This window comes from Triturus cristatus, chromosome 1_2, assembly GCF_964204655.1.
Source record: "Triturus cristatus chromosome 1_2, aTriCri1.1, whole genome shotgun sequence".
NCBI classification, from domain to species: Eukaryota; Metazoa; Chordata; class Amphibia; order Caudata; family Salamandridae; genus Triturus; species Triturus cristatus.
The window spans coordinates 1155705551-1155723076 of record NC_140580.1 but is presented as its reverse complement, the minus strand read 5'-3'; the positions used below and the strand labels follow the sequence as shown (position 1 = coordinate 1155723076).

Here is a 17526-nt window from a genome sequence, read left to right as displayed (position 1 = left end):
AGTGTACTTTACAATAGTTATGGATGGGTGGCGTTTGGGGGTGGTGATTGGTTTTTAGGGTTCAACCATGGTTGGTGCTTAGGGGTGGAAAGGATTTTTTTGAGCTTTTAGGGATGGGTGGAGCTTGAGGGTGGAGAGAGTTTTTTTGGGATTCAGGCGTGGGAGCAGCTTAGGTGAGGAAAGAGGTTTTTAGATTCAGGGATTAATGGTGGTTAGGGTGGAGAGGGGATTTTAGGATTCAGGGATTGGTGGACCCTAGGAGTGGAGAGGTGTTTAGGGTTTATGGATGGTTGGAGCTTAGGGCAGAAGATGAGTTGTTTTGTGGTTCAAAGGTTGGCTGAGTTTATAGGTGGAAAAGAGGTTTTTAGGTTTCAGAGATAGGTGGAGCTTAGGGATGGAGAGGGGCTTTAGGGTTCAGTGATGAATGGAGCTTTGGGGTGGAGAGGATTTTGTTAGGGTTCAGTGATGAGTAGGGTCTTTGGTTGGAGAGCGGTTTTAAGGTTCAGGGAAGGGTGGAGCTTTGAGGTCCAGAGGACTTTTTAGGGATCATGGATGGGTAGAGTGTAGGGGTGGAGAGGGCTTATTAGGGTTGTGGAATGGGTAGAGCTTATAGGTGGAGAGGTGATTTAGACTTCAGGAATCGGAGGAGCATTGGGGTACAGAGCGTTTTTTAGGGGTTTGGGATGGGTAGACTTCAGGGGTGAAAAGGGGTTCTTGGGATTGATGGCTAAGTGGAGCTTTGGGGTGAATAGAGATTTTAGGGTTACAGGATGGGTGGCGGTTTGGGGTGAGAGGGTTTAAGGGTCAGGAATGTGTGGAGTTTAGGGCCTGAGAGGTCTTAATAGGTTTGAAGGATGGGAGGAGCTTTTAGGTGGACATGGCTTCTTAGGATTGAGGTATCGGTGAGGTTTAGGGGTGGGGTGCAGCTTTTAATGTTGAGGGATTGGTTGAGTTCTGAGGTCGAGAGGACAGTACAGTGGATAGAAATCCAAAGCAATGTCCCCCAAGGAAACACCAAGGAAACATCCCATAAAATAGAGGGTTTGTGCGAGACAAGTTTGGAAGGTAGAGAGAAAAGGACAGCCCTGCTTATAGGATTTAAAAATGGGATTAAATGATTTGCAACAACACCGAGAGGAGAACGTTATCTGTACATTCTGGATGAAGTCAGGACTCCCCTCCCTAACCCATGAACCTCTACAGGACGCTGCACTCTGAGGGGCCTGATGTTCACCACGGGTCGGTAGAGAGTGTGAAAGGGTAGACGTTGGCGGCGGGGTCTTAACGTATGCTACATCACCTTCACCAGTGTGAGGGATTCAAAGGGGAATCATGAGGTTCTGGTGATGCCCCAGCAAACTGCAGCACCCCTAGTGAGAAGTGCTTGTGGTGTCATCTCATCTGAAAAGTACAGCAGCCCTGCTAGGAAGTGTTGTCTCAGTCCTGCTAAGAAGTGCAGGTATTGTTACATTAAAAGTAGAGCAGCCCTGGTGAGATATGCTGATCCAGTTCTGATGTGCAGTGCAGGTACGGTCATGTTAAAAGTACAGCAGCCCTGCTGAGGAGTGCAGAGGCCCTGCATGGCCCTGTTAAAAGTAAGACACACAATTGATGGATGGAATGCAGAACAAACCAAAACATTCACCCCCAGTCAGGAGATCTGGGTTAAATCCATCATTCTTTTGCTCACCATGCCATCCCAGTTTAGTCACCCCAGTACAGAGATCTGGGCCTAAATCCGTTGTTTGTTTGCTCACCATGCCATTCCAGTTTGAACCCAGCCATATGCAAATCAGTCTTGACCCTATGCCTCATGGGAACAGTTGAGCCGGAACTGCCAAGCCAGGTCCTCCCTGGACTGGAAACAAGCATCCTAGGACCGGTTTCAGGGTTTCACCCCTCTTCAGCCAGGATAGCTTGATTCCAGTGGCATGGAGAGCACGGGACCCACGTCTAGGCATACCCGTCCCACTCGGGGTGGCAAATGCAAAAACAACAATTGATGGACAGAATGCAGAACAATGTCATACATTCACCCCAGTATAGCGATCTGGGCCTAAATCCATCGTTTCTTTGCTCGAATCCAGTGGCACAGTGAACCCAGGACCCACGTCTGGGCATACCGGGCGCACTGTTCACGGTTTCAGCGCTCCGTCCATCATCTCCAAGCTATCCTGGCTGAAGAGAGGTGAAACCCCGAAACAGGTCTTAGGATGCTTGTTTCCAGTCCAGGGAAGACATGGCTTGGCAGTTCGGGCTGCACTGTTCCCATGAGGCACAGGGTCAGATTGATTTGCATATGGCCATGTCTGAACTGGGGTGGCGGAGTAAGCTGAGTGCTTGCAATGTTCAACACTCCGTCCATCATCCCCTTTGGTTTTGCTTTGTTCGCCCTAAGTTGGCAGGGTATGCCCAGACGTTGGTCCCTTGCTCACTTTGCCACGGGATACAAGCTAGCCTGGCTTATGACAGCTGATTAGCCAGAAACCGGTCCCAGGATGCTTGTTTCCAGTCCAGGGAAGACATGGCTTGGCAGTTCGGGCTGGACTGTTCCCATGAGGCATAGGGTCAGACTGATTTGCATATGGCCATGTCTGAACTGGGGTGGCGGAGTGAACTAAAGAATGAAGATGGATTAAACCCAGATCAGTTGACTGGGGGTGAGTGCTTGCAATGTTCAACACTCCATCCATCATCCCCTTTAGTTTTGCCCTGTTAAAAGTACAGCAGACTCCAGAGAAGTGCAGAGTACTAACCCCGTTGAAAGTCGAGTATCCCAGCGCTGAGGAGTGCAGAGTACTGGCTTCACCCTTTTGAAAGTACTGTAGTTCTACAGAGGAGTACAGAGTACTGGAACCTGGCCCTTGAAAGCACAGTAGTTCTACAGAGGAATACAGAATACCTTCTTGGCTCTTGAAAGTACAGTAGTTCTACAGAGGAGTACAGAATACTTTCTAGGCCCTTGAAAGTACAGTAGTTCTACAGAGGAGTACAGAATACCTTCTTGGCCCTTGAAAGTACAGTAGTTCTACAGAGGCGTACAGAATACTTTCTTGGCCCTTGAAAGTACAGTAGTTCTACAGAGGAGTACAGAATACTTTCTTGGCCCTTGAAAGTACAGTAGTTCTACAGAGGAGTACAGAATTCTTTCTTGGCCCTTGAAAGTACAGTAGTTCTACAGAGGAGTACAGAATACTTTCTTGGCCCTTGAAAGTACAGTAGTTCTACAGAGGAGTACAGAATACTTTCTAGGCCCTTGAAAGTACAGTAGTTCTACGGAGGAGTACTGAATACTTTCTAGGCCCTTGAAAGTCCAGTAGTTCTACAGATGAGTACAGAATACTTTCTTGGCCCTTGAAAGTACAGTAGTTCCACAGAGGAGTACAGAATACTTTCTTGGCCCTTGAAAGTACAGTAGATCCACAGAGGAGTACAGAATACTTTCTTGACCCTTGAAAGTACAGTAGTTCCACAGAGGAGTAGAGAATACTTTCTAGGCCCTTAAAAGTACAGTAGTTCTACAGAGGAGTACAGAATACCTTCTAGGCCCTTGAAAGTCCAGTAGTTCTACAGAGGAGTACATAATACTTTCTTGGCCCTTGAAAGTACAGTAGTTCCACAGAGGAGTAAAGAATACTTTCTAGGCCCTTGAAAGTACAGTAGTTCCACAGAAGAGTAAAGAATACTTTCTAGGCCCTTGAAAGTACAGTAGTTCTACAGAGGAGTACAGAATACTTTCTTGGCCCTTGAAAGTACAGTAGTTCCACAGAGGAGCACAGAATACTTTCTAGGCCCTTGAAAGTACAGTAGTTCTACAGAGGAGTACAGAATACTTTCTAGGCCCTTGAAAGTCCAGTAGTTCTACAGAGGAGTACAGAATACTTTCTTGGCCCTTGAAAGTACAGTAGTTCCATAGAGGAGTAAATAATACTTTCTAGGCCCTTTAAAGTACAGTAGTTCCACAAAGGAGTAAAGAATACTTTCTAGGCCCTTGAAAGTACAGTAGTTCTACAGAGGAGTACAGAATACTTTCTTGGCCCTTGAAAGTACAGTAGTTCCACAGAGGAGTACAGAATACTTTCTTGGCCCTGAAAGTACTGTAGTTCTACAGAGGAGTACAGAATACCTTCTGGCCCTTGAAAGTACAGTAGTTCCACAGAGGAGTACAGAATACCTTCTTGGCCCTTGAAAGTCCAGTAGATCTACAGAGGAGTACAGAATACTTTCTTGGCCCTTGAAAGTACAGTAGTCCCACAGAGGAGTACAGAATACTTTCTAGGCCCTTGAAAGTACAGTAGTTTTACAGAGGAGTACAGAATACTTTCTAGGCCCTTGAAAGTACAGTAGTTCTACAGAGGAGTACAGAATACTTTCTACGCACTTGAAAGTACAGTAGTTCTACAGAGGAGTACAGAATACTTTCTAGGCCCTTGAAAGTACAGTAGTTCTACAGAGGAGTACAGAATACTTTCTTGGCCCTGAAAGTACTGTAGTTCTACAGAGGAGTATAGAATACTTTCTTGGCCCTTGAAAGTACAGTAGTTCCACAGAGGAGTACAGAATACTTTCTCGGCCCTTGAAAGTACAGTAGTTCCACAGAGGAGTACAGAGTACTTTCTAGGCCCTTGAAAGTACAGTAGTTCTACAGAGGACTACAGAATACTTTCTAGGCCCTTGAAAGTCCAGTAGTTCTACAGAGGAGTACAGAATACTTTCTTGGCCCTTGAAAGTACAGTAGTTCCACAGAGGAGTAAAGAATACTTTCTAGGCCCTTGAAAGTACAGTAGTTCCACAGAGGAGTAAAGAATACGTTCTAGGCCCTTGAGAGTACAGTAGTTCCACAGAGGAGTACAGTATACTTTCTTGGCGCTTGAAAGTACAGTAGTTCAACAGAGGAGTACAGAATACTTTCTTGGCCCTTGAAAGTACAGTAGTTCTACAGAGGAGTCCAGAATAGTTGCTAGGCCCTTGAAAGTACAGTAGTTCTACAGAGAAGTACAGAATACTTTCTAGGCCCTTGGAAGTACAGTAGTTCTACAGAGGAGTACAGAATACTTTCTTGGCCCTGAAAGTACTCTAGTTCTACAGAGGAGTACAGAATACTTTCTTGGCCCTTGAAAGTACAGTAGTTCTACAGAGGAGTATAGAATACTTTCTTGGCACTGAAAGTACTGTAGTTCTACAGAGGAGTACAGAATACTTTCTTGGCCCTTGAAAGTACAGTAGTTCCACAGAGGAGTACAGAATACTTTCTAGGCCCTTGAAAGTATAGTAGTTCTACAGAGGAGTATAGAATACTTTCTAGGCCCTTGAAAGTACAGTAGTTCCACAGAGGAGTACAGAATACTTTCTAGGCCCTTGAAAGTCCAGTAGTTCCACAGAGGAGTACAGAATACTTTCATGGCCCTTGAAAGTACAGTAGTTCCACAGAGGAGTGAAGAATACTTTCTAGGCCCTTGAAAGTGCAGTAGTTCCACAGAGGAGTAAAGAATACTTTCTAGGCCCTTGAAAGTATAGTAGTTCTACAGAGGAGTACAGAATACTTTCTTGGCCCCTGAAAGTACAGTAGTTCCACAGAGAAGTACAGAATACTTTCTTGGCCCTTGAAAGTACAGTAGTTCAACAGAGGAGTACAGAATACTTTCTTGGCCCTTGAAAGTACAGTAGTTCCACAGAGGAGTACAGAATACTTTCTTGGCCCTTGAAAGTACAGTAGTTCTACAGAGGAGTACAGAATACTTTCTTGGCCCTTGAAAGTACAGTAGTTCCACAGAGGAGTGAAGAATACTTTCTAGGCCCTTGAAAGTACAGTAGTTCCACAGAGGAGTAAAGAATACTTTCTAGGCCCTTGAAAGTACAGTAGTTCTACAGAGGAGTACAGAATACTTTCTTGGCCCTTGAAAGTACAGTAGTTCCACAGAGGAGTACAGAATACTTTCTTGGCCCTTGAAAGTACAGTAGTTCAACAGAGGAGTACAGAATACTTTCTTGGCCCTTGAAAGTACAGTAGTTCCACAGAGGAGTACAGAATACTTTCTAGGCCCTTGAAAGTACAGTGGTTCCACAGAGGAGTACAGAATACTTTCTAGGCCCTTGAAAGTACAGTAGTTCTACAGAGGAGTACAGAATACTTTCTAGGCCCTTGAAAGTCCAGTAGTTCTACAGAGGAGTACAGAATACTTTCTTGGCCCTTGAAAGTACAGTAGTTCCACAGAGGAGTGAAGAATACTTTCTAGGCCCTTGAAAGTACAGTAGTTCCACAGAGGAGTAAAGAATACTTTCTAGGCCCTTGAAAGTACAGTAGTTCTACAGAGGAGTACAGAATACTTTCTTGGCCCTTGAAAGTACAGTAGTTCCACAGAGGAGTACAGAATACCTTCTTGGCCCTTGAAAGTACAGTAGTTCAACAGAGGAGTACAAAATACTTTCTTGGCCCTTGAAAGTACAGTAGTTCCACAGAGGAGTACAGAATACTTTCTTGGCCCTTGAAAGTACAGTAGTTCAACAGAGGAGTACAGAATACTTTCTTGGCCCTTGAAAGTACAGTAGTTCTACAGAGGAGTACAGAATAGTTTCTAGGCCCTTGAAAGTACAGTAGTTCTACAGAGAAGTACAGAATACTTTCTAGGCCCTTGAAAGTACAGTAGTTCTACAGAGGAGTACAGAGTACTGGAACTTGGCCCTTGAAAGTACAGTAGTTCTACAGAGGAGTACAGAGTACTGGAACTTGGCCCTTGAAAGTACAGTAGTACTGCTGATGAGTAACTTTCTGCAGTATCAGCTGTGGCAGTCAGTGCTGGCACTCGGCCTCGGACAGTCTCTACGCATGTCAGGCTCACCCCTGTAGCTGGGAGTCCTTAGTTAATTAGGTACACCAGATATATTTCCATCAAATCGTTTAGGCACAGATATCCTGCAGTGTCCATCCTGAGAATTAGATTTCAGACATATTTTGATTTGTTTTGTTGTGGTATATGCGACTGTGTTCTATTTTATTCATCTCACCCTAAGTAGAGATTTGTGTTTATGATGACCGAACCCCATATGGTGAGTTATTCTGAAGAAGAAATCAACCGACTTAAACAGTTCCCTTCTTTATTAGGGGGAGACATCACTGGAGATAGAGCTGTTAGTTCTGACAAAGGAGAAAGATTAATCCAATTAAGAAAGAAAAATACGAGGACACAATTACATGCTCAAGTGCTCCTTGAATACCTGAAAACCAATTCTATACCAGTGGGGTTGCAGGTGAGAAATGTCCCTGTAATCTTCATAAACGATAAACCATATCTAGTCGATTTCAGTGGAGTTGGGACAAAGTGTTCCCGAGATTGGATAGTATTGTCGATTAACACCGCATTACAAATTAGCGAAGAAGAATTAAAAGAGATTAAAAGGTTAGAAGAAGAAATTGAAAGTGACCTGTCGATCACAGATACTAAGGCCTTGTTGGAAAACATCAACAAAACACTCACTGAATTCAAAACACACACAGTGAACCTTAAGACATCTAAATTAAGTAGGGATATTAATAATTTTAAACAGGAGTTGGTATATCCTTACTTAAAAGAAGATTTCTTTAAAAATAATAATCCCAGTTCCTTAAATCTGCCATATAAAGGAAGATCACGGACTAGGTTCGTAACTTTTTCCGACTCATCTTCAGATTCTGACCAAGGAGCAGGCCCTTATTATCAACCATACCACCCCATTTATCAATATCCCAACGCACCTCCTCCTTTTTTAGACAGAGGGACCCACAGGGGGCGAGGGTTCAGAGGGGGATGGAGGGCACCGATCCATCAACAAGCTCAAGAACAAAACTTTTTTCGAACACGCCAAAGAGTATACAGGCGATACATTCCAATGCAGACTTTGCTATCCCCGTAAATAATTTTTGTAGTGACACTCAGATGCCTATTTACAATTTATCCAAACACACCTTGACGCCATGGGAAATGAGAGTCCTCCAAAAGGGGTTATCCTTTGTACCGCTGGTTTTGCAAGATCCAGTGGACACGAAGACTGAGATACTACAATTTCTAAGGAAGATCAGATTAAAAGTGTTCTTTGCACATCAAAAAGATACACAGGAATACAACGTAAGTGGTCTAAAGAATAAATCTTCTTTTTGTCCCGAAAGTGAGTTGATCCCTGAAGAGATCTTACTGTTTGAGAACCAGGTACTCAAAGAAATAGACAGTTTAAATTGTAAACATCTGACATTTAAGTCTAATTTTAATAAACAGGAACATATGGCCCTGAAAGGCCTGATAGACAATCCCCTAACGATAATAAAACCAGCGGATAAGGGAGGAGGAATTGTTGTCTGGGACACCGATGAATATGACAGAGAGGTGATTAAGCAGTTAGATAATCCTGCCCACTACAGGAAGGTATGTGAAAATCCTACCTCGATTCTAAAAGCAAAAATTTTGTACTTAACAACTAAGGCTTTTGAATACGGGTATATTTGTAAAAAAGAATAAGATTATCTGAATTTCACCAAGCAAAAAGTACCGCTTATTTATGTACTGCCTAAAGTGCATAAAAATGCCACCAACCCCCCTGGACGACCGATCATCTCGTCCTGTGGTTCGATTCTGGAACCACTGGCAAAATATGTGGATACATTCCTTAAACCCTTCGTAAGTACTACACGGGCTTATGTGAGGGACACCATGGACTTCATCTCTAAAATTGAGGACCAGGTTTTCGATGGAGACCAACAATTGTTGGTCTCCTTTGACATCGAAAGCCTGTATACCAATATACCTCAAGATGAGGCACTTCTAGTAATGGAATTGGTGTTAGATCAAAGAATTAGGCCACACCAGGTCCCCACGGATTTTCTACTTGATTTGGCCAGAATTTGTCTGAAAAATAATTTTTTCTCCTTTAAGAACGAGTTATTCCTCCAAGTAAAGGGCGTGGCGATGGGGTGTTGTTTTGCCCCAGAAATAGCAAATCTAGTGATGGATCAATTCGAAAGGGAATATATTTACAATGAGGCGACACCATTTTTTTTCATACATCCATAAGTGGGTGCGCTTCATTGATGATATTTTCCTCATTTGGAATGGTAGAGCTGAGGACCTAGAGAGATTTCATATTTGGTTGAATGGATGTACGCCCGATTTAAATTTCACTAAAAGTATGAGTAATGAACGTATTACCTTCCTTGATCTATGGATCGTTAATAACAAAGGGAGATTAGAGGTTAGTTTGTACTCAAAACCTACTGATCGGAATACATTACTGGAGTTTTCATCGGGACATCCTAGGAGTCTCAAAGAAAATCTGCCCTATGGGCAGTTTCTAAGAATACGCCGCAACTGCTCTAACAAAGATGACTATTTCCATAACGCCGAAAAATTACAGGTCAAATTATGCGCTAGAGGATATCCTAAAAAACTTGTGAAAACAGCTTTGAAAAGAACTTGGTTCACGCCAAGGGAGAGTTTACTTACTCCCAAAATAAAAGAAAAGACTGACCTTTTGACATGTATTTTGACCTATAATCCGAAAGCAAATAAGGTGAAAAACATTATCTTAAAAAATTGGAGGTTAATTGACCAATTCAATATACCTAAACCATTATTTGCCTTCAAAAAAGGAAAAAACTTGAAACAACATTTGGTAAAAGCAATGAGAGATGTACCGAAAAAAGACACTAGAACCTCATTGGGTCTACCTGCATTGTTAGGACATTACCGTTGTAACAATTGTGTGGCGTGTGCGAGCACAAACGAATGTAAAACATTGATGACAAAGAACAAGATGCACGTGATGCAATCATTCTCTAACTGTAACACCAAAAATGTGGTGTATGCTGTGATCTGCCCCTGTGGGAAGATGTACATAGGGCAAACAATACAAAAGGTGAAGATGCGGATCATACAACATAAATCCCGCATTAAATGTAAAATCCAGGGAGCTCCCCTTGTACAGCATTTTACAGAGTGTGGCCACACTGAGAACGACTTGGAGTGGACAATCCTGGCTGTAGTTAAAGCTAGTAATAAGGGTGATTTGGAGATGAGGCTTAACCGTATAGAAGCACGACTCATCGAAAGATACCACACAGCAACGGAGGGTCTGAATGAGAGAGATGAACTATGGGCTCTGATTTAAATTGCGTGGTGGTTCTAGACATTATTAAACTTGACCATAATATTGAGAATATAATGTTGACCTTGAGCTTCTCTTTCATGCTTTGAGAAGCAGACATGTGATTCAAACAGGACGACGATTTTAAGCTGTCTACCTTCAGAATGTAAGCCCACATTTTTGAATATATAGTGTTGTAGAATGGACGACATCCTGGATGCATATCGTTGGATATATCCAATTTGGATTCTAGATCTGTCTTTCCATTGTTTGAGGAGTCTCGGTTGAGTCGTTGAAGTGTACGATCTGTTGTTATGTAACCTTGAGTGTTTGCGGAGTGAATTACGTGATTTGTAGTTATGACCCAAAAGTGGGTCCACTTGGCTGATGAGACACGTCTACTATTTAAGGAAAATAGCTCTAGCTCCCACTTACAGCATATTATTGAGGGTGCAATTTTGTCGAGAAGAATTCACCATACACTTGGGGTTGTTATCTTCTCACCCAGTGTCATAGCTCTAGACGTATGTAGAGGAGTTGAGAACAGGTTCGGTTGTGTTGCTATTCACTTTATTTGTTTTTACACGATTATGTTTTTTGTTTTCGGTTTTGATTCTGAGGAGTTGGAATTTGCTCCCTGATTTGCGAGTGGATATAGTAGGGCTATTTCGCTACGTCAATAGTGGCCATTGACAGAGTTTTATTCTACCGTCCAGTAAGTACATGAGTTGTACGAGTATCCGAAAAATAGTCCTTTATTTGTGTTTGGTTATCTAGAGACGTTCCACGTAATCACGTGTTTACGTATTTAGTGACGGCGCGTTAGGAATCAGTAACGCCAGCTCGTTGAGATGACGGACGGTGAAGGAGCACAGTGTCGGTGAATAGGACTAGTAACAAGCGTAAGTTTTGATTATTTGTGCCTCCAAGTCTGAGATACGCAGTAGGGTTTACAGACTTATACAATTACCGGACATTTGGATGACAGGTTGTTTGTTTCTTCTTGTGGGTTTTAGCAACGGGAAATTTCTCGAAGGAGTCGAAGAAACCCAGGGCTCCCGAGAAGACACAAGTTTTGAGGTTCGGTTCCCAATTTGAGTAGTTCTGATATAGTGTCCTTTTTGATACATATGGGATGTTTCTAAGCTCTTTCCCTCCCTATGTAGGAGTTCCATACTGATGAGTGGGACCGGATTATAAGCCACCCGGCTATGTAAATTACGAGACCAGGTTGTTTCATTAGAACCCACAGGTATTCCAGCCTTGACCCGGGCTAGGACTTGTTAATCTTGGGTATCCTCGGTCATGTTTGTCACTCTAGCGGTGTTGGTGTGCATAAAGGGTGCAGTACCTTACGTTCTTTCTACATCCACTGGCTGGGTGCTGTTGCGCTTCGAACCATGTCATTATTATAAGCGCACCTTGAGTATTAGTAGTGACGCTGATCAATTTAATTATTATTATTTTTTCTATTATTCACGTTTCACTTTTTAATTCCAGTAACGTGTACATAAATAGCTTGGAGGTTATACTTTGACCTGCCACTAGTTCACGCATCCCTGCGGATTCTCCTCCTCTTACAACACTGTCTGGGCAAATAAGGGACAGAACACAGCGCAAATAAAAAAATAAAAAAATTAAAACAAAGGTTTTAAAAGTTCATTTTAGCGTTATTATTTTTGTAGATTATATCCCCGTCCTGAGGAAGCCATAAAGAAAGTGGAGGCTGAAACGCGAACGCGTCGACACTTTTATAAAGGAGGAGTCCACCGTGTTGTCGAATAAATACATGAGTTGCATTGGCATTACAAATTCAGATGAAATACTTATATCTTTGTATTGCTGATAGGACTACCCTCTGATGTAGCACTAGGCAATGTTAAGTGCACACATGTTTTATGGAATAAGCTTATAGGGGAAAGGATTTTTGATTGAGTTACTTTATACATGAGTTTGTATATATGTGTTGTAGTGTAAATAGAAAAAAAAATTTGTATTTGATGTATTGATTGTGTGTATTGTGGTACACTATGTGTTTGGATGTTCACCGATGGATACTTGTGCCTGCATTATAATTATTTAATTTTGCCAGAAGAAATTGATTTTTTGCCAAGGTAATTAATAAACTCTTGTGCAGAAAGTAAATATGATCTATCCCTCTATATCATTTGTACATATACCTTAGATGTTCCCTTGCCCAGATATAGGAGGGTCATTTGGGCATCCCCCTAATTATTTTGACCGTGGACTCTCCCTTCCAGCAGCCAACACCTTCCGGGAACAATCCGGGCTGACTTCCGGTGATTCGGGAGTTCTTCTGGTGACGTAGCCTCCATGACAGGGCAGCAGTCTTTCTCTCACATTCTGTTAAAGCAGAAAGTGGAAAGGTTATGGTAACACATCCGGTGAAGACTTACTTTTCACAACAGACCCAGTATTAATCTTCCAATAAAGGGTTCATGGCCCGAACCTCAGGATTCATCTCCAGATTATGCATCGTCTTGAAATGTACGGATTCATTTACCAGTTGAACCACGGCTGAACTGACCATACGGGGCACAGGTACACCCCGATAGACTGGTGTGGGCAAGGCGTCTGCTCTTGCCCTACAGATGTGAGCACGAATTATGGCCTTACTCTCTAGGTGTGGTCACGGCATTGGTACCCTTGCCTAACGGTTGTAAATAATCATCGGCCCCTTTACCCCTTCAATGTGGGTAAAGCATCATGCTGTATGTTCTGGTGTCAACATGGGCTTCTATGGGAATTCTCAAGGGCATATTATCAAGCCCATTATCGCCGCTATAGCAGCAGTTTTCTGCCGCTAAAGCGGCGATAATTTTAACGCCGTTTCTTGATAATATGCCCCCAAGGCTCTTACCCCAGAGATGTGGCAAGACATAAGGTCCCTTAACCCATAGGTGTGTGCAACCAGTGACCTTACACCATACTTGTGAATAAGACATTGTGGCCCTTGCCATATAGGTGTGGCCAGGGCATCTGAGTCCTTACCCTATACATGTGAGCACGAGGCTGTTACCCTGTAGATGTAGCCAAGCATCAAGGACCTTCCACCAAAGTTTTACCAGGGTGTTGAAGCCCTTACCCCAAAGATTTGGGCTAGGCACAGGGGAAGGGCTTACCCCAAAGATGTGGGCAAGGTCTTATCTCACAGATCTTCAAAAGGCACTGGAGTCTTTTCCTATAGGTGTGGGCAAGACGTAGAGGACATTACCACATAGAAGTGGGCAAGGCACCAGGGCCCTTATCCTAACCAGGGGGTAAGCCACGGGGTGCCATAGATGTGGGCAAGGCACCCGGGCCCTTACCCTAACCAGGGGGGTAAGGCACGGGGTGCCATAGATGTGGGCAATATATCAACGCCTTTACCCCACAGGCAAGGTATCAGGCCCTTGAGACCCCGACAGGTGAGTAGTCACACTTTGCAAGTCACGTGATTGATTGATTGATTGATTGATTGATTGATTGATTGATTGATTGATACTTCACACTGGAGTCACATAGTGCATTTTAAGGGTCACAATGGCAAGGCCACCTGTGCTCTGAGGGCCACAGGGAAGGACCCCTGCGCTTGTTCTCTATTCTGTACCACATGTTAATTCACTTTTTTGCCCCTTCCAGTTGCGATTGCCATCCTGTTGGGTCCCAGAGTACCCAGTGCCACTCCATCACCGGACAGTGCGTCTGCCACCTCGGAGTAGAAGGGGTATCTTGTCACCGATGCCACGACGGCTACTTTGGCTTCTCCAACAGGGGCTGCCGACGTACGTACGGGGGCTCATGGGACTGCTCTGCACACATTATATTTTACTGTATTACCCTCCTGGAAAGCTGAAGTCCCACTCGCCACACTAGAAAATGTCTGTGCATCATCGATAAGGGATGACAGTACTTAATGTCATCCGATTGGTTCAATATTGGTAGTGGTCATAATTAGGGCTCCCGGTTTTATGGTATTTCATTTTTTAATTTTCCGCTTGTAGTTAACCATATTTATATTTTGGACATCCTATTGGTATTTCTCTATATATATTTTGTGTTTTGAGAATAAATGGAGTCGTAAAATGGTATATTTCTACATTTATTCAACTGATAAACAGGCGCTCATACTTTCATGCCTGTTGAGTTTTAGCAAATTAGGCAGCGAAATGTAGCAAAACACTACTCGGACAGTCAAATATTAACATTATATACAAATATATATTAACATATGACTGCATTTAAGGAAATCTCATCCAGTGTTTTAACTCCCCGTTCTGTCTGTCTGCCCAGCTGTTGCCTGGAATTCCTGAAGGACCGCACGGAGAGTCACTCACAAGAAGCACCATTTTCAGTATTTCTCCACTCTAACAAACAAATACAGACAAAAAACACATTGTTTTCTGTCTGTATTTATCTGTAAAAATCAGTAAAAACGTAAAACTGGGAGCCTTAGTCATAATCTATAGATAAACACCCCGCAATCCAGGCCTGAGCACACAGCCCAGCTGTAACACTTGTCGCACCTTTTTCAGATGAAAGCATTGTTTTCCGTAAGCTCAGATTGTTGGAACTCATTGCACGCCAGTGTTTGTTTATCACTTTTTTAGGGTGTTAGATGCTGTGCTGTAGTTGTCAGAACGTGAGTCTTTTCTCCGATGTTTTTGGTGCGCCTCTAGAAAGGGCTCGCCGGGGTTATTCCTCTCATGTTTTCATGCCCTTCTTCTTATGTGTGCAGTATAATCACAAGTTGTCACTTCACTGATAACGCACCAGCTTCAGTGCGCTAATCAGCCATAGAACTGCAACGCTGGCGCAGTTCTAGAAACTGGCCGCGCAGAGGCTCAGTACAGGATGAAAGCTTTTCAATGATAGGATGGTTTGTGATAAACCTTTGTTTCAAGGAATCCATCTCTGGTTACAATCATCAGGTCAAGGAATGGAAGTGCTGAGTTAGGCCTTCGCCCAGGCTGCCTTGTCCTCATTCCACCTCACGCCTCTTTCTTTCACCGCCCTACACTTGCTATCGCTTTATCTCATGAATAACGAGGCTGCCTAGATTTGATTCCACCTCACCCCTCTTTCTTCCACTGCCCTACACTTTCTATCGCTTTATCTCACGAATAACGAGTTTGCCTAATTTTGATTAAACCTCACCCCTCTTTCTTACACCATTCTACACTTCCTATCGCTTTATCTCACGAATAACGAGGTTGCCTAATTTTGATTCCACCTCACCCCTCTTTCTTACACCATTCTACACTTCCTATCGCTTTATCTCACGAATAACGAGGTTGCCTAATTTTGATTCCACCTCACCCCTCTTTCTTACACCATTCTACACTTCCTATCGCTTTATCTCATGAATAACGAGACTGCTTAGTTGTGATTCCACCCCATGCCTCTTTCTTCCACCAATGTACACTTCCCGTGCCTTTATCTCACGACTAGCCAGGTTATCTAGTCTTGATTTAAACCCATACTTCTTTCTTGCGCTACCCCATGTTTAATGTCTATCTCATGAATACCATGGCTACCTAGTCTTTATTCCACCTCATCCCACTTTCTTCCTCCACCCTACACTTCCTATCGCTTTACCTCATGAATAATGAGGCTGCCTAGTTTTGATTCCACCTCATGCCTCTTTCTTACACCACCCTACACTTCCTATCGCTTTACCTCATGAATAACGAGGCTGCCTAGTTTTGATTCCACCTCACGCCTCTTTACTGCACTTCCCATATTTTTATCTCATGGATACAGAGTCTGACTAGTCCTGTTCCACCTCCCACCTCTTTCATTGACCCCCCCATACTTCCTGTTTCTGTATCTCACTCTTGCAGGTTCTTTTTCATCCCTGCCAGCCTTCCTTTGTCACTGTTTTCTTACCTTGATCTTTCCTTTCCTTTCCTGCCTTTCTCTTTCTTCGTCTGTGTCAAAGTCTGATGATGAGAAATGAGCGTCAGACCCCCAAAGATGAGTTCCGGGGCCCCCCTTTAGCAAGCACCGGCACAAATGAAGCACCTTGGCCCTATACTGGAAGGACGTCAGGACAGTAACAAGTGTCTCCGCCCACCCTCGCAGCACTCTGGGTATGAGCTGTGGTGGCAAAGAGTAGTGAGAAATACATTGTACAGGCAAGGAGGTAGCTATCAACAGTGCAGCAGGTGCAGCGGCACCAGCGGTTGTAGGTGCCAATTATGGCAGTATTTCACTATCCATCCACTTGTGACAAAGGGGCCCCTTTTCCCTTCTTGCACCTGGGCCCATGGCACCCTTGCTATGCCACTGGGTATAGGGGAGTGGTCCTCTGTAAGAAAACAGGCCGTTTTGCAGCTGTCCTCCCATGTTTTGCCCCTATTTGGACTACTAAATGCTGGGTTTCGACCATTGACAGTGCACTGAAGCCTGCTAACCAGGCGACAGTGCTAGTGCTCATTACCTAAAACAGATATATATGAAGTAACCCCAATTGTCATTGCATTTAATCCCCTTATTAGACCCTAGTAAATGGTACCAGTGGTACCCAGTGCAATGGAGTTAAAGGGGTCACCAGGGCCTGAAGCACTGTTTGTGCCACCCTGAGTTACACAAGTTAACAGATGACATCTGGCCTGCCATTGCAGGATGCAAGAGCAGCGCAAACTCGACCATGTGTGGTAAAGTCAGTGTGTTATTTTTAATATATGCCAGTGACCCCTAACAAAGGCCTCCTGAACCCAAGAGGCAGGGTGCATTATATTAAATGTGTGGGCTTATAAGTGCAAGCTTATGTGTCCCTATAGTGGCCTGGCCTTTTGTATTAAAGGCTACTAAAAGGATCCGCGGTCCATAGGATATCATTGCCTGGCTCCCAGGCAAACCTGGGGTTGGCAGCTCCATTATGGTACCACCGAAATATATTTGTTTGTTATCAAAGAACAGGCCTCATCACCCCTGACACAAATCTCATTTTGAGGACAATGTAGCATGCACCCAGGTTGCACACCTGGTTGCCCCAGCCTTTCCCATGCTCTGGCTGCCAGCCCACACCTGGTGCCTCAGCAGATGATATGTGAATGTGTTTATTTCCGAGTGTTGTGCTTTGCTACATGCTGCCTCCCAGCCACTTTGGCGCACTGGGGAAACATTAAGTGCCTGGTTATAACCTAGCCATAGCCCAGGCAGAAGACTTGTAGGTTCTTTTGGGCACCCTGGCCCAACTGCGCTCCAGACAGAACAACTTTGTGCTCAGAGGCCTCCAGGATCTCAGCGGTTGGTTCAGTTCATAATCTGGGTTCTAGAAGGGGATTGTGAACCTTAAATTGAATTCTTGGCTGTACCAGGAGCCAGTGGAGCGCTTTTAAGGATGGTTTCACATGGTGTGGTCTGGTTCTGCAATCCTTGCATCTTATTGGTGTGTTTTTGGAATCCGGT

At 43.8% G+C, this 17526-nt stretch overlaps 1 protein-coding gene across 2 annotated transcripts in view; it reads left to right on the top strand.

Moving 5' to 3' along the window:
• The window catches only part of LAMC3 (laminin subunit gamma 3), a 770318-nt gene that overhangs the window by 555933 nt on the left and 196859 nt on the right, over nt 1-17526 (top strand). For both annotated transcript variants that reach the window (XM_085613958.1, XM_085613956.1), the window contains exon 16: nt 13753-13895. In XM_085613958.1, the coding sequence (XP_085470084.1) occupies nt 13753-13895 (143 nt within the window). The remainder of the gene's footprint in view (nt 1-13752; nt 13896-17526) is intronic.